The following is a 21,724-nucleotide window of genomic DNA, read 5'->3' as shown; positions in this document are numbered from 1 at the left end:
TATGAAAAAATGATACAAAAATATATAAAATACAGCTTTTGTTTAACACGTATAAGTAGCTAAGTGTATCTACTACTGATCCCAGAAAGGAGGTGTTTTAAAAAAGCCCTACGCCCAGTAACTTCTCCCTTCATTGTTTACTCGAAAAAAGTGCTCGTATATGTTTTCATTTGCCGAGAGATCATTTTCAAAATATATTTATAATAAAAATATGCAAGTCTTGGTGATGAAAAATGTACTTCTAATAAATTCCTCTAATACCTCTAATAGGTTCCTCTTTCTTCTTGAATCAATTATTTCGGGCACTAATGCGCCAAAGTAAAATCTGCCAATGTTGAAAAATTGAGAGATCGAAAAGCTGAAAAGTGGAAACATCGAAATATTGGAAGAACGAGAAATCGAAATAGCAAAATCGAAAAATCTACAAATTGGAGACTGAAAAATTGGAAAACTTAAAAAAAAAACTAGTGCATCGAAAAGTAAAAAAATTGAAAGATGGCAATATCGGAAAACTGAACATTCGAAACATCTAAAATTTAAAAAATCTGACAAGAAAAAAGAAATAAAATAAATCGAAAAACCGAAAAATTGATTTATTAAAAGTCAAAAAATAGCCAAATGAAAGTATGAAAAACTAAAAAATGTAAAAAATTTAAAAATCGAAAATTTGAAGAGCTGAAAAACTGAAAAATCTCAAAGCTGAAATGTCGAAAAATTGAAAAGTCAAATCACAGAACAATTGGAAGATCGATAAATCGGAAACCCGAAAAATTGGGAAATCGAAATTCTCGTAACATGAAATCCAAGAATCGAAAAATTAAAAAATTGAAAAAACGAAAAATTGAAGAATAGAAAAACTGAAAAATCGCAAAACTGAGTCGAAATAACAACAAATCGAAAAATAGAGTTCGACAAAATTGGAAAATTTGAAATTCAAAAAATCGATAAATCGAAAAATCAAAAAATTGAAAAACCGAAAAATTGGGAAAATTAAAATATCGAAGTCTCGATAAATCCAGAAATCAAAAATTGAATAATCGAAAAATTTTAAAACATCGAAAAATCTAAAATTTAAAAAATTGGAAAATTATAGTATCAAAAATCTGAAAAACTCTCAAACTTAAAAATTTTCAAAATTCAAGTGAAAATGGAGAAATCGAAACATAAAAAATGATGAAATCGAAAACCGAAAAAATGTCCAAATTAAAAAAATTTAATTGGAAAACAAAAAATCCAGAAAATGGAAAGTACAAAAACTGCAATCTCGAAAAATTGAAAAGTCGAAACATCGAGAAATAGAAATAACAAAATCGAAAAATCTAAAAATTGGAAAATGAAAAATTGAAGAAATCTAAAAATGGAAGTCTTGATAAATCTAGAAGTCGAAAAATTTTAAAAATTCTCAAAATTGAAATGTTGAAAAATGGAGAATTCGAAAATATGAAAAATCGAGAAATCGAAAAATAGACGTATGTTTTAAAAATTAGAAAATAACTAAATCGAAACAGTACAAAAATCGAAAAATTGAAAAATATAAAAACTTAAAAAAATGAAATTTGAAGAATTGAAAAACCGAAAAATCGAGAAAATCAAAAATACCAAAACTGAAATTCAATACTTGAATACCAGAAATTGAAAATTTGAAAAGTTGAAAAATCTAAAATTTCGAAAAATTGAAAAAAGATAAACCTAGAAATCCGAAAGTCGATAATTAAAAAAAAACTGCTAAATCCAAAATTCAACAAATTGAAACATGATAATATCGAAAAACTGAACAATCGAAACATCCCAATCTTGATAAATTTAGAAATCGAAAAATTTAAAAACTGAGACATCGAAAAAATCGAAAAATTAAAATTCCCCAAATTGAAATGTTGAAAAATCGGGAAATCGAAACATGGAAATCTCCATAAATACAGAAATTAAAAAAGTGAATAATCGAAAAATCCAAATCTTTAAAAACCGAAATATCAAAAAAAATCGGAAAAATGCGAATGTTGAAAAATTGGGAAATTTGAAAGTACCAAAACTGAAATATCGAAAAATTGAGAGATCGAAAAGCGGAAAAGTGGAAACATCGAAACATCGGAAGATCGATAAAGCGAGAAATTGAAAAACCTAGAAATCGGAAAGGCCAAACATCACCAAATTCAAACATCGATTAATCAAAAGACCTAAAAATTGAAGATTGAAAACTTGGCAAACTTATAAGTAATTAAAAAAACTGGTAAATCGAAAATTCAAAAAATTGAAACATGATAATATCGAAAAACTGAACAATCGAAACATCGAAATTGTTTTGAAATAAAGAAGCCACACCGTTCAGTTTTTATACTTTTACATATTTATTTCAAAACATTTGACAGGTTTTTCCTCACTTTGTTGCCCATAGTATGTAAGATTATTACCTCTAAATGTACTGTACAACAGAGACTCCACAGTTTTAGCTGTTGTTGTAGTCGGTTTAAGTTTGTAAATACGCCCAAAATTTGAAGCCGTAACTCTAATTTCTTTTTCTTTTGGCCAAATGTGCCTGTTGTCTAGTGTCTATTTCAATTTGGTCTAAATTCAAAAATAATTTTCTCAAAAAAACGTCTTTGGCTGTCACAAATGTTTCTACATCCATGTCAGGATTACCTAAAAAATATTTAAACCATAATCGCAATCGGGACCACATTTTTTTACGACATATATTTTTTTACGAATACTTTGTCTAAGTCGAGCTTGTTTCATAGACGAACAATATTTTTTTGTTATTAAACCAGGACCGTTTTAATCACAATATATTTACTTATCCCCTCTAAAAAATTCATGACGTCACCTCAAAATTTTGCTGAATAAATCTTATCTAAAATGTACAAAATATGGAAATCAGGAACTACAAAACCGAATGTTTTAAAATCTAATGTGAAAAAAAACATAATAGGCATGCAGTCGTCACGTTTCCGATAGCGAGGGAAGTACTGTCTAAACTCTTTGGACCAATTTTTTTGATTTTCCCATTTCTCCATTTCTCAATTTTTCAATATTTCAGTTTGGGAATTTTTCACTGTTTCGATTCTTTAATTTTCCTTCCATTTTTAGGTTTTTCAATATTTCAGCTTTGGAATTTTGCAATATTTCGTTTCTTCAATTTTTCAAATTTTTGATATTGTGTTTTCTCGGATTTTAAATTTTTCGAATTTTTTTTTTAATTTTTCAGTTTTTAAAGTTTTAGGTTTTTAGATTTCTCACTATCTCGACTTTTCGATTTTTCAGTTCCATGATTTTTTAATTTGTCGAATTTTTAAATTTTAGATTTTTTATTTTCTTTGATGTTTTGAGTTCTCGATCATTCGATTTTCTGAGTTTTCAGGCTTGGATTTTTTTTGTTGTTCAATTCTTGGATTTTTAAAATTTTTGTTTTTTAAATTTTCCTATTCATCAACTTACTGGGATTTCAATGTTTTGATTTTTTGATTGTCAATTTCTCGATTTTTTGAATTTTTAGTTTTTGATACGATTTTTTTTGTTCAAAAATTTTTAGTTTTTCAATTTATTAACTTTACGATACTTCAGTTTTGCTCGATTTCGATTTCCCAATTTTTCGACATATTACTGTTGGGATTTTTCAATTTATCGATTCTTCGATTTCTAGAATTTCTTCATTTTTCAATTTCTCAATTTTCCTATGTTTCAGTTTTACGATTTTTAAATTTTTTGATTTTCAAATTTCTTTATTTCTCGACTTTTCAATTCTTTCTTCAATTGTGATTTTTTAATTTTTCGATTTCTGAATTTTTCAATGTTTCAGTTTTGGATTTTTTCACTTTTCCGATTCTTCAATTTACTTTCCATTTTTCAGTTTTTCAAGATTTCAGTTTTGAATTTTTTCGCTTTTTCATTTTTTCAATTTTCCTTCAGTTTTTCAGTATTTCAGTTCTGGAATTTTGCAATGTTTCGGTTCTTCAATTTTTCCATTTTTTGATGTTTCGATTTCTCGGTTTTTCAATTTTTCGATAGGTATTTTAATTTTTCAATTTTTAAGTTCTAGATTTTCCGTTAATTTTTTTGTTTTCCTTGATGTTTTGATTTGTCGATTATTCGATTTTTCAAGTTCTCGGTTTAGATTTTTTGGTTTTCCAATTCTTCGATTTTTAAATTGTTTAATTTTTAGATTGTTCAATTTCTCGATTTTTAGATTTTTCAATTTTTCGGTTTACCGATTTTTTTCATTTAAAGTGTTTCAATTTTTCAATTATTAACTTTTCGATTTTTCAGTTTTGGTCTAATTTGATTTTTTGTCTCCTCTACTGTTGATGTTTTGATTTCTCGATGTTTCAGTTTTTGAACATTCAGATGTTCGATTTTTCGACTTTTTGGCTTTTCAAGTGTTCAATTTTTTGATTTTTGAATTTTAGATTTTTGTTTTTTTGATTTTTTTGATGTTTCGATTTCCCAATTCTTCAATTTTTCGATATTTTAATTTTCCAATTTTTCGAATTTTTAAATTTTTGATTTTTCTTTTCTGTTATTTCTCAATTTTTGGATTTTTTAAATTTTACATTTTTCGGTTATACTATTTTTTGATGCTTGAATTTCTCAATTTTTCAAGTTTTCAATACTCAATTTTTCAGGATTTGAATATTGAGAACTTTTCAATTTCTGGATTTTCAATTTTCAAATATTTTAATATTTTGATTTTTTAATGTTTCGATTTTTGGGTGTTTTGATTTTTCGATTTTTAAAGTTTTTGATTTTTCGATTTTTCCGATTTGTTGTCTATTTTAAGTATATTTCATTTTTCAATTTGCGCCTTCTGCGAGAGTATTATTTGTTGTGCTGCACTTGACGGGCGAGGGAAGTTCTGTCGAAATAACCTTCGACCAGTTTTTATACTTGGCACGTAGGGTTCTTACTAAGCATTCCTTATTTAACCGAACAGTTATTAATTTAACTAAGCAGCTATTATTTCACCAAGCATATATTATTTTTACTGAGAATTTATTTTTTACTAAGCATTAATTATATAACTTAGCATTTATCATTTTTACCGAGCAAAAATACAGAGCGTTTAAAAATAGAACTGTGGATTTAATTTGTTCCCTTATAACAAGAAAACGGTATTAATAATACATTTAGGCGAATAAACTTATAGACGGGCTTAATAAGCCTTGTTTGCTCTACAGTGTCTAAATTGTGTTTAAATAATATAATAATTATCTCGAATATTAAAATTAATATGTCAAAAGAATACGAGAAATGATTATTCTGTGCTGAAGGTATGTTGTGGGCCGCCTGTCATAAATTATTATTATTCTTCATTATCGGCTTAGGATGTTTTTATGACCCACGACCCGTAGTCGTCTATCCCAGTGCGTCAGGTAGATTTAAAGAAGAATTGCTGGTTGCGTTTAAGGCAACAAATGGCGCCCAATTCAGACTTGTCTCTCGTCTAGCGTTCCCCCTTAAAAAAATAAAAAAATCCCGAAAAACCTATCCGTATTGATTTCGGAAACACAATAATAAAAATTATGTGTGAATACCGAAAACAAACGAATCGATACCCTCCTCAACCCGAATTAAAACCCTCCACAAAAATACGCCCACGCGGTCAACCCCGTCTTCTACCCCCGAAATCACAAAGTCGCCTTTTATCTCGATACTCCTATTGTTATTAACAACTCAAACACCGCCATCCCACAGAAAACCGTACAATACCGACGTCAGATTACAATAGACCAAATGAGTCCCGAGCTTCTTCGGCAAATCGGTTCGTAATTCACCCTAAACGCTGGATGATGGATCGTTCCATCTCGAACACGGAGACATAAAGCCGAAATTAGGTCGAAGCTTAACGTCTTCGTAGGATGCTCTCTGTTTTTTTGCAACAAGTGTCGCCTTTCACTCGTCGAAAGTAAGAAAAGTAGAAATGTTTAATTAGAGAGAGCCGGAGTGTTTTCAGATAGGGTTGGCGTTTAAAAAAATTCCTTCGATGAATTGTTTCCGTGAAATGCAGATGTATTGATTTGTCTCTTTACCAGTCGATTGGAGGTGCGCCAGGTCTAGATGTGTACTTCTAATTTTAACGCACGTTTAAGTGGCAGGATTTTTCTAATTTTAACTTGGTAATTTTTGGTTAGTTGGAGTGAGTTGTAACAAGTGTCGGATGGCGCGATTGTGGTACGCGTATTGGAGATTGGAGTAAGTGGAAACAGATCCATAATAATTATTGCGAGATGGCATCGAGGTTAATAGAGAAAGCAAAGCAGTGGACAGAATTTGTTTCGGTATTTATCTATCCATCGATGTTTTCATTTTGTGGTTTCGTTTTAGTAGAAAAGAGTTGATTCCACTTATCCTAGTTATAGATAATTTTGATAATTTATTTTAATTTTTACTTCCCGAGCGTAAGTCTGTCTGTCTGGTGTCTGTATCCATTTTTATTAAACAAGTGATCTCCGAAACTACTGGACCAATTGTTGTCATTTTTTGTATGTATATTTGTCTGATAAAAATCGGTGACGCAATCTTACAATTTTGCCGAATAAATGTAAAATATGCACAATGTTAATTCTAGAAATTACAGAAATGTTGTGAAAGTCCCAAATATTCTAACCCTTTCAAAGGGTTTAAGACTTTCTAGGATGCCAAAAACTCTCAGGACTACAATGATTTTAGGTATTTTAAAAAATGCTAGAGAAGCCGGCAATTTAAAAATTCTAAAGGGATGTCAGGGAAAGGAAAATCTGAAAAATTGGGCTAATCTCAAAAATCTGAACATTCTGGAAATTTTGAACATTTTGCAAATTACCAAAATTCCCAAAAACTAAAAGAAAAAAATATCTCAAAAGTTTACAAAATCTTAAAATGGTAGATATTCTAAAAATTCCAAAGTTCCCAAATGTTTGAAATATTAAAAAAAAACATTTCAAAAATTCTAAAGACTAGATACATTCTAAAAATCTTAGGGTTTTCATACAGTAGAATTTACGAATTGTAAAGACACCAAAGATACTAAATAAACTAAAATTTTGGATTTTAAATATAAGAAACATCCAACAAAATCTTTAAAATTTTAACGTCACCACAAAATTTTGCTAAATAAATCCTATCTGAAATGTACAAAATATGATGAGTCTTTTCTTGTGATTTATCATTCATAGTTTTTGGATTTGCATATACAGGATGACCCAAAAAAATTAATGAATGGGTAAATGTATTTTACTGATTTAATCAGGAACTCCAGAACCGAATGTTTTGAAATCTTGCAAATGTTTTAAGGTTATAAAGAGCATAATAAATTTTTAGTCAAAATATATTTGGTTATCTTTTACAAAAAACTGATGACGTCAGCTCAAAAGTTTGCCGAATAAATCCTATCTAGAATATACAAAATATGATGAGTCTGTACTTGTAATTTGTCATTCCATTCATATTTTTTGAATTTGCATATACCGGGTGACTCAAAAAAAATAATGGAATCTACTGCGAAAAAAAAACCATAATAGACATGCAGTCGTCACGTTTCCGACAGCGAGGGAAGTACTGTCTAAACTCTTTAGACCAATTTTTTGTATGCATATTTGTCTGATAAAAATCGGTGACGCAATCTTACAATTTTGCCGAATAAATGTAAAATATGCACAATGTTAATTCTAGAAATTACAGAAATATGAAAGTCCCAAATATTCTCACCCTTTCAAAGGTTTTAAGACTTTCTAGGATGCCAAACACTCTTAGGACTACAATGATTTCAGGTATTTTAAAAAATTAAAAAAGCTAGAGAAGCCGGCAATTTAAAAATTCTAAAGGGATGTCAGGGATTTCAAAGATTCCACAGGTTTCAAATATTTAAAAATTGGAAAGATGATAAAAATTCTAAAGATCTAAAAACATTATTTAAAATTCTAGAGATACTCAAAATATAAAAATAATGAAAATCTGAAAGCTCTGAAGATTATAGAACTTCTAGAGATTCTAAGGATTCCAAAGTTTCCAGTGGTTTGAAACATTCAAAAAATATAAAAGCTTTTACGGATTATATATACTAGCACTTACGATTCTAAATAAACTAAAGTTCCAATGTTATAGAATCTGGGGATACTAGTGATCCTAGAAATTGCAGAAATTTTAGGTTTTATAAAAGTCCTAGTAATTGCCAAAGTGTTCAAAATTTCCATAGATTGAAAAGACTCTAAAGAGTCTAAACACCAAATACTGTAAAGACTAAAGATTTTAAACGCTGTAAAGAATCAAAGGGGCCAAAAGCTAAAATTCCGTTTCGAATACTTGAAAGATTCTAAAAGTTCTAGAGCACTTACAAAAAACCAAAGATTTTAAACCTTGTAAAAATCGCGTGAACTCTTAAAATGCCAAAGATGTTAAAAATACCAAAGACTTTAAAGAAAACAAAAATCTTAAAGATCGGAAAAATGCTTTCTTTAATTTTTATAAATCTTAAAAACACTGAAGGCCTTGAACACACTATTTATTGTCTTATAAGTCTTGGAGACTGTAAAGATTCCAGAGATTCCAAAAATTCCAAAGATTTAGACCCTTGAGATAAATTTTAGAAAATCTGAAAATATTGGAAAAGGTTGAACTTCAAAATTCTGGTATAACTGGAGCCTGATAATTTTAGAAATTTTAGAACATGTGGAAATTCTGGTCACTTTGCGTAGGTACTTTGGGCTAATCTCGAAAATTACCAAAATTCACAAAAATTAAAATAAAAAAATATCTCAAAATTTCAAAAGTTTACAAAATCTTAAGATGGTACATATTCTAAAAATTCCAAAGTTCCCAAATGTTTGAACTATTTAAAAATACCTTTCAAAAATTCTAAAGACTAGATACATTCTAAAAATCTTAAGGTTTTCATACAGTAGAATGTACGAATTGTAAAGACACCAAAGATGTTAAATAAACTAAAGTTTTGGGTTTTAAATAGAAGAAAAATCCAACAAAATTTGTAAAATTTTAAAGATTTTGGAAGTAAAAATGTTCCTAGAAGTTACAAAAACTCTAAACTTATAAAGTTTCTAATAATTCTGAAGTATCCAAATTTCTAAAGATTGTTAAGACTCTCAGGACTCTGAAAACTCTAAAGATTCTAAATATTCAAACGTTAAAAAGGTTTTTAAAATTATGTCCCAAAAGTTTTGAAGATTCCAAAGACTAAACAAAATAAAAGTCGTAAAAATCTGAAGAATGCTTCCTTTAATTTTTATAAATCCTACAAGTATTAGGGGTCTTGAACACCCTAATTATTGTCATATACGTCTCAGAGGTTCTGAAGATTTAAGAGATTCCAAAAATTTCAAAGATTTAAAGACTCTTGGGGTTGATTAATTTTAGAAAATCTGGAAATATCTAGAAAGTGTGATAAATTTGAAAGACCTAGAAATCTTGAAAACCGAGGAAAATGTTGAATTTTGGCATATTCGAAGACTGATATTTTTATTTCGTTTAGAAAATCTGGAACTTAAGATTCCAAGGGTGCCAAATCTAAAAAGTCTATTCATACAAAATTGATATGTGTGCCCTTGCTAAAATAAAAATAAAAATTATATGGAAAAGCTGATTATAAAGATGAAAAAAAAGTTTTCAAAGTTAAAGCTGATAATAATTATAAGAGATATTTGTTCGACTGTACTTCAGGGGCTGGGGAAGTTCTGTCGAAGTAACTTTCAACCAATTTTTTAGTGCTTTTTTCATCGTTTTCACTTTTTTCGAAACAAAAATTACTCCTACATTTTTAGTTTTTTCAATTTTTGCGCTTCTTGGATTAAAAACGCCAAAATTTTTTTACTTTATGTTTATTCTTGAGTTTGTTTTAAGTCTAATTACAACTAAAACCAACCAACAACCCCCTCCATGCGGCAAAACTACCCACCCTTCGTGCCTGATCCCCCATTATTTTTCGATCCGCAGCTCCTCGGATTTATCGTCATTGCGTCATTCCCGCATAATCAAAGCCCAAACAGACCTTCCTTTTCCACCGTCCAAACATCATCCGTCCTCCGCAAACCCGCGCTTAATTACCCGTCGCACACAAAAGAACGGCCTTCGCGCCGACCTTGCGTACGCACATCATCTTCATCTTTATTGATGACGGCCACAATTAAATTCGTCATTCCGGCCGCGGGGCACCGATTCGGTGAATTTTCTCATTGCGATGGCCGCGGGCCCAATTTATTCCGATCCGTTGTGGTGTCGCGGCGTAATTAAACGGGTTTGTGCCGTTCGGTAATTTAGGTTTTTGACGAGGCCGCGGGCGGAGCGAGCCGGCCCCGGTGCTTGCCTAGCGGCTTATTTTGGCGTTTGGGTTTTGTATGGTCTCGATGAGTGGTTGCGAGAAAAATTCGTTAGCGACAGGAAATTAATTTCCTCGGAATGGAAGCCTTTTTATCGGCTTGACGTCTAATTATTTTTTGGATTCGGCGGCTCAGAATTTCCGTTTAATCTCCAGCGCTCCATAAACGTTAATTATTTTTCGAACGGCCGCTGTGGCACCGTTTTGGCGCGATTTAGCGGCACTGAACCAATTAACGTCGCTTGTAAAAACGTGAGAATTAGCGGAATTCGGGCCGAAAGGGAAACTAAACAATTTAAGTAGTTAAGGCGGCAAATAAAACAATTACGAGTGCGGTTGCGTGCGGAGACAATTTTCGATTCGACGGACGTTGCTTCTATTATTAGACGGATTTTCTTCGGAACGTACAAGAGATGACTTATCTAAGCGCTACGTCGCGAGTGTTGGATAATGGAAACCCGATGGACGTACACTCGATGAATACTAATGGAGTTTTTTGCACGTCCATTTCAATTCCGGCTGTGTTGATGTGTCGGAGTGCACATTGTAGAAGACGGCTTTTATCCGGCGTGATTGTGTGTGTGTACACACGCTCGGGATGGAATGGAAGACGGCGCCAGGAGGTCCACTTACGACCGAAAGAGGGCGCCCGTTTCATTCGTTAATTGAAAGAGGACTATAGATGAAATGACTTTAATTATAACAATACAAACTTAAACGTGGCACAGTTAACAACTGTAACAAAATCGAATGCTGATTTGATAACGTGAGTATTGTCCTCTGGATGAAGAGGATGGCGATCGCCAAGTTGACGGTGGCAGGAGAAACATCGAATGTGAGAACGAAGTGACTGAGTTTCGCTTTCGCATCTTCTGTGGTCACAATTCAGCCGCTGCCATTGGTTGATTACATGTCGTTTAATGTCTTATACAAAACCGTAATTTGCAAAATCGTTCGAATCGAATGTTTCGAATATATTAGAAAGAATTCCAACTAACCAGACTAAGTTACTTTTTTTTTAAATTTGAATCGCAAACAGTTACCAAGGGGTTTAACTTAAAAACATGATAAATGACTCTAGAGGTGCCTGTGTAACTAAATTACCCTAATAAAATCCAGTGGCGTAGCTAACTTCCACTGCGCCCCCCCGCAGTTTATAGTAAGCGCCCCCATACACCAAATTTAAAAAGTAATATAAAATTAATATGAAATTACTGGTTTACCAGTAGTGGCGCCGAATAACACAGATTTACAAATAATAATAATTTATACACATAATAATTTTTAAAAATTGTTAATTGATTATACTGGCTTCATTCGACGTTGTCGAGAGTTCATAAATTCGCGTATGACACTGTCGAGATCTAATTTTTGGGATCGATCACACTCAATGCTCAACAGAGCCAAGTTGGTTAATCGTTTTTGACTCATCGTGCTTCGCAAATATGATTTAATTAATTTTAATTTAGAAAAAGATCTTTCTGTCGTTAAAAAATTATTGTCCATAAACAGAAACTTAGCAATATTTATAATTTTAGTTATTTTTTGCTGAATAATTTCACCAACAACAATGTTTTTAAAACTAACGATTTGCCCACAGATTGCACTAGAAATATCTTCTTCGTATTTATTTGCCAACTTTGATGCTGCCTCCACAAATTCTTCGTCTGTACAATTCAACATTTCCTGTGGTCCTAGAAAAGAAAAATAGTTTCTGACGTTTTTCATGCTTTCAAACCTATCTTTAATTTGAATATTTAAAATATCAAGAGCAGGATAGAAAACGGCTGTTTTACATTTTTCAGTGGGATTTTTGAAAACGGTATCTTCACATAATTCGTCATGAAACAGTTTTACTTTTTTTATACGTTTATTTGAAAAAAGAATTGTTAATTTTCCAGGTATCAGCACATTTCCTTGATTCCTCCATTATTTGTTCAAAATTGTCACGTATACTTTGAAATTTGTCTTTTAGATGTTCCATCCATTTACAAGCCTCATCTAAAGTAATATTTCAACTCTGTAAAGTTTTTGAGACCAAATTAACATTTTCTAAAATTTTGCATTGAAATACTAATAGAGCAACAAATTCAAATGAATCCATTTTTTTACGAAGAGCTACAGCTTCATCTATTTCACTTTTCTTTTTTGATGTTAAAATAATTTCAGCTCATAACTGTTGAGAGATTATTATATCTAATGGCAATTAGAGAATCAAATCTCGATGACCATCTGGTGGGGCATAACATTTTTAAAGTTTTTTTTATAACACACTTATCATTTTCTTTCATCTCAATGTTGTTGTTGTTGTTGTTGCCATCTCGGTAAACTATCACTGAAATAGACGTATATAGCATTTATTAAATCATAAAATGCGGAAATTCCTGGTACAGTCTTAACAGAATCATTAATCATAAATTGAGGTTTTTCCCGATTTTTTAATTTTCATTTTCTGGATTTGATATCACAATTTTTCGTTTATTCAATTTTTCACATTTTCAATTCCTCGATTTTCCAATTTTCAATATTTAGATTTTACAATAATTTTCGTGTTTTCGACCGCAATTTTTCGATCTTTAAGTTTCCCAATTTTTAATCTTTCGATTTTTGAATTTTCCCTTTCTTCAATTTCTCAAGTTTTTAGATTTCTCGAAGCCTTCATTTTATACATTTGCGTTTTTTCATTTTGAGTTTTCAATTTTACAATTTTTCTAATTTATAACTTTTCCATTTTGTTTATTCGGAAAGTAGAAAATTCGAAAAATTGAAAAATCGGAAAATTAAAAAATTGGAAAAAAATTAAGAAACAAAAAATTGCAAAATCGATAAAACGGAAAATCGAATGGAATTTGTTTTTACGATTTTTTAACTTCGATTTTTGAAACTTTTTAATCTGTATTTCAATTTTTCGATTTTTGGAATTTTCTGTTTCTCATATCTAGGTTTATCGATTTTTTTGTTTTTCGATTTTTCCGTTTATCTTTTTTTTTAAGTAAATATTTCAATTTTGAATTTTCCGATTTCGGCCTATTTCGATTTCTCGATCTTTTGAAGTCTCAAGTTTTCGATTTCGATTTCTTGGTTTTCCAATTTTAAAAATTGTAAAATCGAAAAATTATAGAATCTTGAAAATTGTAAAGTCCAAAAACTATGACATTCAAACACCGAAAAATTGAAAAATTCCAAAAACGAAAAACTGAAAAAGTGAAAAACTTTAAAAATTATAATAATTAGGAGTGTTACATAATCCAAATGAAAACTAGAAAAACTGCAAATGAAAAATTAAAAAAACGGAAAATTGAAAGCAGAAAATTGAAAAAATAAAGAAAATTAAAAACCCACAGGAAAAATTGCAAATCGAAAAATTGACGAAATTAAAAACTGTAAACTCGTGAAATTTGCAAACTCTAAAATTTGAAACATCTAAAAGTTGGAAAATCAAAAACTGAAAAATCGAGAAATCGAAAATTTTCAAAAATCGAAAGATGAAAAATCGAAATTTTGGAAAATCGAAAAACCGCGAAATTCAAACTGAAAAAAGATCGAGAATTCAAGATGTCGAAAAATCTAAATATCTAAAATTTAAAAAATTGAAAAATTACAATAACGAAAAATTTAACATTTAAAAAAAACACAAAATTGAGAAATGGAAAAATGAAAATTTAGAAAAACCAACACTTGGAAAGCATAAAAAAAAATAAAATCGGGTATTCGGAACGTAAAAAAAATAAAATCGAAAAATTGAAAAATTTTAATTTTAAAAATTCGAAAACTTGAAAAACCGAAAAACTGAAGAAATGAAAAACCAAAAAATCTACAAATTGAAAAATCTCAAAATTGAAAAGTCGAAAAATTGAAAAACCCAACAATCGATTTCCGGTAAGTCGAAAAATCAAAATTTAAAAAGTTGAAAAATGAAAATATCAAAAAACTGAAAAATATAGACATTCTCAAAATTGAAATGTTGAAAAATTAAGAAATCGAAAACTTGAAAAAAAGAACGAAAAGTAAAAACATTTTAAAATCGAAAAAACGAAAAATCGAGATGTAAGAAATCGAAAAACGTTAAAAAGGGAGATCGAGGCATAACAAAACATAAAATCGAAAAATGGAGAATTTTAAAAATCTAAAAACTTGAAATAAAAAATTGAAAAATGGAAAAGCCGAGAAATCGAATTAAAAAATTGAGACATCAAAAGATCCGAGAAATGGAGAAATCGAAAAACCGGAAAATTTAAAACTGAAATATATACATATTTAAACTTAAAAAAAAACGATAAATCAAAATATTCAAAATTCGAAAAATCAGAAATTTTAAAAATCGAAAGATCGAGAAATCGATATATCAAAAAAGTGAAAAATTTCATTTTCAATTCCAATGAAAACCCCTTCTTTAAAAATTGCACATTTTAAAAAAATATATCGGTTTCGTTACGGTCTGCGCCCCTTTTGACGCTGCCCCCCCCCCCTCCCCATTGCGGGATCTGCGGGGGTGCTATTTACGCCACTGATAAAATCCCTGTTAAACTGCATTTTTAGTAGGACCGCCCCTGGACGCATTCTCGGAATATTACCCATCGACTTTCCTCGCATCTCGGATGTGCAAATTACCCAACAAATAAGAAGAAACAACATCAAACCGAGTTCTCCAGTCGGTTAATTATTCCATCCTCAGACACGAGTAATGTTAACGCTTCAAGAAATAGATCTAGTTTCTCAACGGCGATTAACTCAAACTCGAAAAATCGTCAGCGGTTAACGTCGCCGGAAATAGCTTGAAGTTAGTTTTAACATAACAGCGATTTATTCGCACACTTTAACACAAAAACGCCTTCGTTCCAGCTTCTAGAATAACTAACAGGTTAGCGGCCTTAATTTGAAATAAATTAATTAAGTGTATCGATTTACATAGAAGATGCTAAACAGATAAATAATTGGAATGTTTCTGCTAATCGCGTTAATTAGCATGAGATTACGGCGATCTGGGTCGCAGGAGAAGAGCCCCAAAACTGCTTTTAGTACACGCTTTAACTTCGTTTTCGTTGTCTCCTGTAGTTCATTGCCAGTCAATCTAGGCCAATGAAACCGTATCTACAAGTTTAATTTTCCTCTCGGCGAGATCATTTCCGAATCCTTCGCGAGAAAATTGAACGTAAAGCTATAAATCTCTCGAGGAAATCGATCGAGAAGCGTTTGTGACACGGGTCACCCCGAAATCCGAACTCAGACAACGGGATTCTGAGTCGACTAACTAAATCACGAAGTTCGCTAATTGCGGTTTTAGGACCCCATCATGCGAACCTTAACACCTAACAAATATTTATAGCAAATTCATTACGACACTGCGAGGTTCGTTTTTCGCAAATGTTGACTCTGTCGATCGTCGAAGCAGTAAATTTTATTTCTCGCCTGTTTACAATACGTGATTATGGCCGGATTTTCGACGACCGTTGACCAGATGTCTGGAAAATTGTAAAATATTCTTCCACGATTCCAATAAAATGCGGCCGGGAACGGGAGTCGGATTTATTTCGAAGGCACGGTTTGGGGAAGACGCAACGAATCGCGAAGGAAAGTCGATATTTAAATTTCATCCTTGGACGTCTTTTTCCAGAAAGCTTGTCGGCGAGCTTGATGTATCATTTCAGCCACGTTTTCTTTCCATCAAGAAAGTAATTTTAAAGTTGATTATCTGAAATAAAAATGAGCGCGGGGTTTCGATTTTTATAGATTCAAAATAAGCACAAAAAGTAACTGTTTTTTTTTTATTCTAGCCCATGCTCTGACCCCGTAGCCACCCCCCGGCCCCCGTTGATGATCTTCTGGCATGTTGAACTCCCAATCCTACCTTAATGTTCGACCACCAGGCCGGAAAAAGTGAGCTCTGAACACGATGTACTCCAATCGCAAGTCCTTCGCCATCAAGTGCACCATCGGCGCCCTCGCGCTGTACCTGTGCGTCCACGTGGTCACCAACAACCGAGCGTCGGAGGCCATCCGCGAGCTGCAGCAGTCGGGCCGCAACCTCGCCGCCCTCGACCCCCAGAACGCCGAGCCCTTGCTCGTGGAGCCCATCAAGGAGGCGCCCGCCGCCGAGCCCACCAAACCGCCGCCGCCCACCACCGAGAAGGCGCACAGCGTGCTCGACAAGGTCAAGTCCGTCACCAAGTGCTTGGACCGGCCCATGACGGCCAAAGTGCAGCAGAGGGGCGACTACTGGGTGTTGTACAACTACGTGAAGGCCGAGAGGGTGTTCAAGTGCCACGAGAGCATCACGTACACCACGCACGCGGACTATTCCTTCATGGATAACCTGCTGCCGCTGCTGGAACGCTGGCGCGGGCCCATCAGTATAGCGCTCCACGCGCCGGGAACCGACTTCAAGAACACGTTGGACTCGATCGCGTACCTGCGGGACTGCACCGACAGCCTGGTCAAGGAATACGTTACGATCCACATCTACTTCAGCACCAAGCATGTTCCTAAGGAGGTTAGTGCAAAAATCCGCAGTTTGGGTTCGTGTCGCGCCTCGTAAATCGACCAGGAAATATTGCTACCCATCAGCGACCAAATTATGGCCTGCTTGGCGTGCCGGTGATGATCTCGTGACGGCGACTAATGAATCCGAACCCGAATTATCCTTACCGCATTGCTTGCTTTTGTTCACCGGAGACACTCAAGGCGGTCTCCTCGAGGTCTTAAGTTCGTTGAAAAACTCATGCTGATGCAACGATTAGCGAGAAATTCGGAAAAAATAACCGGCTGACTCATCCCGGCCATTAAGATCTCTTGTTCGGCGTTTTATCTACGTTATTGGCGTGGAATCCGCATAAAAGTTCGATTTTAGATAAATAAATTAGTCATTTTATTGTTTCGGTCAAGGTGACGGTGCTATCAGCAACCGCAGAATGGTCCTCGGCGCGTCATCCGCTAAATTTGCGCTTTTTTTGTTGCAGGTGCCGCGCCACGACCACGTCTTCTCCGAGCCCTACAACTGCTCCCTCTCCCCGCCCTTCCTCAACGTCTCCTCCGAACAGATGTACAAGAGCCAGAAGAAGCTGCTCTACCCGGTGAACGTGGGCCGCAACGTGGCCCGCGAGACGGCCCAGACGCACTACATCCTGCCGTCGGACATCGAGCTCTACCCTAGTCCGAACATAATCCCGCAGTTCCTGAAGATGATCGCCGACAACAGCGGTCCACTCCTCAGCAAGAACCCCAAGGTGTTCCCGCTGCACCTGTTCGAAGTGAGTGCCAACCAGCAGGTCCCGGACAGCAAGACCAAGCTCAAGGAGATGCTCGCCAACGGCACGGCGGTGCCGTTCCACAAGAAGCTGTGCCCGGGCTGCCACAGCGTGCCGAAAGCCAAGGAGTGGCAGAACGCCAACGAGACGGCCGAGCTGCGGGTGTTCCACGTGGGGAAGCGCAACGGCAAGTTCATCCACTGGGAGCCGATCTTCATCGGGACGCACGCCGACCCGCTGTACGACGAGCGGCTGAGCTGGGAGGGGAAGAGCGACAAGATGACGCAGGTGAGGTGGTGGTCGATCTTCCGCTTACCGGACGGTGCTGACGTGTGAGTTTCAGGGGTACGCGCTGTGCGTGATGGACTACGACTTTCTGATACTCAACAACGCTTTCCTGGTGCACCGGCCGGGCATCAAGATCTACAAGAAGGACCAGAAGAGGGCGATGCTGGCGGCCAAGACGAATCAACTCATTAAAAAGATCATTTTCCCCGAACTTAAAGTCTTATATGGCATTAAAAAAGGCTGTGCTGTGTAATTATAGTGGTGTTAAAATGTTAGCCATATTTAGTGTGTCGATGTAAGTACTAAAGTGGATTTTAATGGAACAGAGCCCGTTGTCATTGTTAATTTATTGTTGCTTTAAATCAATTACAAATTTTATCGTCATATTTTATTACAAGTTTTTTATTTTTGTGTGTTAGTTAAGTACTGCGATTTATCTTTTGACTGATGCAGAAGTCTGACTATTTATTTCGACCCCGAGAGATAGATGTAATCCAACCTCGATCATTATTTTCTCTTGTGTACATAATTATTTGCTCACAGGTTTTTTTAAGTATTGCGATTATTAGTTGTATGTACTTAAGATGTAAGTAACTTATTATGATGTCATTATTTCAACATTCTTGCTGTATTAGCGGTTAATGTGCCTTATCGATTTGATGTGGTGATGACAAGACATATTACTTTTGTACTATTACAAATGTGTATACTGCTGTTGCTGTATACTGGAACAATATATAAATTACCGACTGCTTGGCTTTATTTCACCTTTTACTACAGCCAGAAGAGTAAAGGCGACGTCGTTTACGCAAAAATTAACAGATAGATACCAAAGAAGAGGTACTTTCTCTTAAATTAATCCCTCGTGTGTTACATAACCCCAAACAAATCTCTCTAAGCAGCTTTTACAGTTCCTGGATTTGCTAAATGTCGGCAAAATCAATAATCATGCCAATTTGAGTGACCACGACACTTTTGTCCGGTTGTCGACCCATTTAAACCCCAAACCAACCAAAGAAATGTCCCAGATGGCCAAAACACACAAAAAACATTTGTGCTGTATGATCCATTCATCATTGATGCACTTTCAGCATATTCCGGGTGATTATGCAACCAGTTAAACAATCATATTTGATTTTCTATCCAACAAAAAAATGCTACTGTGTTCTTTGATTGATACTTTTGGCAGCATCACTTCGGTCTCCTTCATGACCCGCGATTTTCTCCTTCTCGTCACCAGGACCTCCCTAACAAGCCAAAAATCTCTTTCGACCCCCCGAAAGTGGTGTCGCAGAGCCAAGGCCGGCCTGCACTCGTCGCATCGCGCATCAGAGAAAAGAATTGTGCAATAAGTCGTTTAACATCTTCATGATTAAATATGAGGCTGAGCGGAGAGGAGCTTGGGTTTACGCGAGTGACGCAGAGATGCGCGTCTTCATTCGGGTGCCAGAAGTCGCAAGAGCATGAAGCAGTCGCAAGTGTTGGCCATCGCAGGCCTCTTCATCGTACAAGGTGAGCTTTTATTTGTTTAGCGATTTCTGCTTTACGTAACTCGCTTTTCTTAATTTAACGAGGTGCATTAGTGTCACGTTTGTTCCTTGGTGGTTTTTCCTATATTTTTATCGAGTGGGTATTGCGTGTCTTCGAATGATTGAAATTATGCAGATGAGGGTCTGGATGGGAGATATTAACGCGCCCTTGCAACCAGACACTGCTTTGTGCGGTCGGCAGCTATGATTTTAATTTATGGAGATTAGGGGTAGGGTAATTAGAGAGAGAGTACTTCAGAGGGAGCAATTATTAGTTTTGGTACCAGCTTTGGTCTACTTATATTGTCCTCACGCTATCGAGTAATTTAATAAGGTTGATGCGCGTTTTTAGTTCTACTTTTGATCGATTTTTCGCGGTATCCTGGTCACGGAATCAACCGAAAGTCCTCAAGAGGTAATAAAACACCACTAATTGTCCGTCGTCAAGCGACCCCCTTTTACTCAAATTATCATACAATACCAAAGAACTAAACAATTCCACTTGCCTTGAAGAATCCTCTCAAAATCCGCATTTCAGTAATTGTTTTATTTGAATTCTGATAAATGTCAACGCTCATCTGTTATTAAAAACAGGAAACTCCTTCACGCTTCTTTAGAACCAAAAAAACAAATCTCTTAATTAACATCCATGTTTACCAGTGACATTTCAAGCCGAGAGAAGATCATTTTAAAATTTTAATCACGTTTCCAGAATTTACCGTGCGGTAATGTCAAGGCGAGCAATTACTGACGGACCGCGCACATCTCGCAACGTTTCAATTAAATGATCGCTCGGGGCGTGGCTAGTGTCACAAAAGGGTGTGGTTTGTGGGCAAAAAGGCGTGGTTTGTCTGAGGTTGTTGTCCTACACGTAACCAATTATTACCACGCAGACAATGACTTTTAGCTTATTCACAAAGTGAAAGCGATTGCTTGAAGATAAAAGATGCGTCGTTCTGAAAAAAACAAGTTTTCTATTTAATGTATCTGTGTTTCATAATTTACCTTCGGTCTATGCAAATCAGTGCGTATTTTCCACACGATCAATATTCACGTCTGGTCTCATCCACCTATTAATTGTTGATTTTGTGCGCGAATTAATCCGAATCCTCTTGTCCAGCCTTCGGGGTCGACGTCTATAGGAGACAGACGAACTTCAACCAGAACTACAATGTGCCTCAGCGCTCCGGCTCTTGCCCTGAGAAGGACGGGCGCTACCCCACGGGAACCTGTGACGGGTACTCACACCCGTAGCCACAGATAATAATGATATTAATAATGATAATTCCAGGTACATAGAATGCAAAGATGGAGTCCCTGAGGAGAAAGTGTGCCCAGATGGGCTACTATTCAACCCAGCGACCGGTCCGCAGGCTTTTCCTTGTCAGTACCCCATCGACGTGGACTGCACAGGCCGCGAGCAAACTCGTATGTCCCAATCTGTATTTTAGGTTGCACGATTACGAAATTTGTGGTTTCAGAACCGGCCCAACCCACGGACGACTGTCCCCACCAGTACGGCTACTTCCGGCTAGGGGACGCGACGACTTGCGGCCAGTTCAAAAATTGCGTAGAGGGGCGGGGCTTCGTTTTTGACTGTCCGGAAGGATTGGCGTTCAACGGTGATAGCTATCGCTGCGATTGGCCGGATCAAGTGCCAACGTGTGACGCAGAGGGTATGTGGTGCATTTTATGAGATACATTTTTCTAACAAAAAAAATCAGGTTTTCTAGGTTTTACGTGTCCGCCGGATGCCAGAGCTTTCGGTTTGGGTCAAGAGGAATTTAGGTTTTTCCGGTCGCCAAACGACTGCCAAAGGTACTTCGTCTGTGTGAATAACAGACCCAGGATGTACAACTGTGGCGAAGGGCAGGCCTTTAACGATTTAATTAATAGTTGCGACGGGGTGGAAAATGTTACAGGATGTGCTGTACCTCAATACTCCACGAAAAATGACTTCGGAAAAGGATCTTCAAACGCCATTCAAGGAAACTCGTTCAGGAACTATAGGATTTGAGTCACTTGCAGCAAATAAATTTCTAATTAAGTAATAAAGTGGTTTCATTTTTGTTATCGTGGTTGTTAAATCGAAATCGGTTTTTTTTATGACAGTCTTGATTAAATTTCTCATCACAACTTGTGGCCTTGCTAAGAATAATAAGTGTGAGGTCTTAGAGACGTTTCGATGTTTTTTGTTTTAGTTTTAGTCTGGGTTTTTTGTCGACAATTTCAATTCTCTTCGTATAGCTTGGAGGACAAAAATGTAATACATATTTAATTGGAACGGTTATCTGAGACGCAAAAGCTTCTTATGGTAGCATACGTAATCAACATCACAAATTGCTTTGGCATTTGAAACTAGGGAA

At 35.0% G+C, this 21,724-nt stretch overlaps 2 protein-coding genes across 6 annotated transcripts in view; both read left to right on the top strand.

Moving 5' to 3' along the window:
* Positions 1–18,580, top strand: part of LOC135125456 (beta-1,4-glucuronyltransferase 1-like) — an 80,895-nt gene extending 62,315 nt beyond the window's left edge. For 4 of the 5 annotated variants that reach the window (XM_064051097.1, XM_064051100.1, XM_064051099.1 and 1 more), the window contains exons 2-4: positions 16,072–16,787; positions 17,254–17,829; positions 17,885–18,580. In XM_064051097.1, coding sequence (XP_063907167.1) covers positions 16,191–16,787; positions 17,254–17,829; positions 17,885–18,082 — 1,371 coding nt within the window. In that variant the 5' untranslated portion in view covers positions 16,072–16,190 and the 3' untranslated portion in view covers positions 18,083–18,580. Of the gene's footprint in view, positions 1–6,111; positions 6,184–16,071; positions 16,788–17,253; positions 17,830–17,884 lie in introns of those variants that run through there. The other variant, XM_064051098.1, reaches the window with a different exon arrangement.
* Positions 18,581–19,230: 650 nt separating this feature from the next.
* On the top strand, positions 19,231–21,413 carry LOC135125461 (protein obstructor-E-like). The gene is made up of 5 exons (XM_064051108.1): positions 19,231–19,341; positions 20,479–20,596; positions 20,650–20,786; positions 20,840–21,034; positions 21,083–21,413. Exons 1-5 carry the CDS (start codon positions 19,293–19,295, stop codon positions 21,373–21,375), a joined length of 792 nt encoding a protein of 263 aa, XP_063907178.1. The 5' UTR covers positions 19,231–19,292; the 3' UTR covers positions 21,376–21,413.
* The last annotated feature ends 311 nt before the right edge of the window (positions 21,414–21,724 follow it).

The sequence above is a fragment of the Zophobas morio genome, unplaced genomic scaffold (assembly GCF_036711695.1).
Source record: "Zophobas morio isolate AGI-343-1 ecotype UQ-CSIRO unplaced genomic scaffold, CSIRO_AGI_Zmor_V1 ptg000008l, whole genome shotgun sequence".
Lineage (NCBI taxonomy): Eukaryota > Metazoa > Arthropoda > Insecta > Coleoptera > Tenebrionidae > Zophobas > Zophobas morio.
The sequence above is the reverse complement of the archived record's forward strand: the minus strand, read 5'-3'. Positions and strand labels throughout refer to the sequence as shown.

Excerpts from the sequence above, each read along its gene's own strand:
- LOC135125461 (XM_064051108.1), top strand. The coding sequence starts at position 19,293 with ATGAAGCAGTCGCAAGTGTTGGCCATCGCAGGCCTCTTCATCGTACAA. Across the intron at positions 20,597-20,649 it reads CCCACGGGAACCTGTGACGG|GTACATAGAATGCAAAGATG; the intron begins GTACTCACACCC and ends TGATAATTCCAG. Across the intron at positions 20,787-20,839 it reads CACAGGCCGCGAGCAAACTC|AACCGGCCCAACCCACGGAC; the intron begins GTATGTCCCAAT and ends TTGTGGTTTCAG.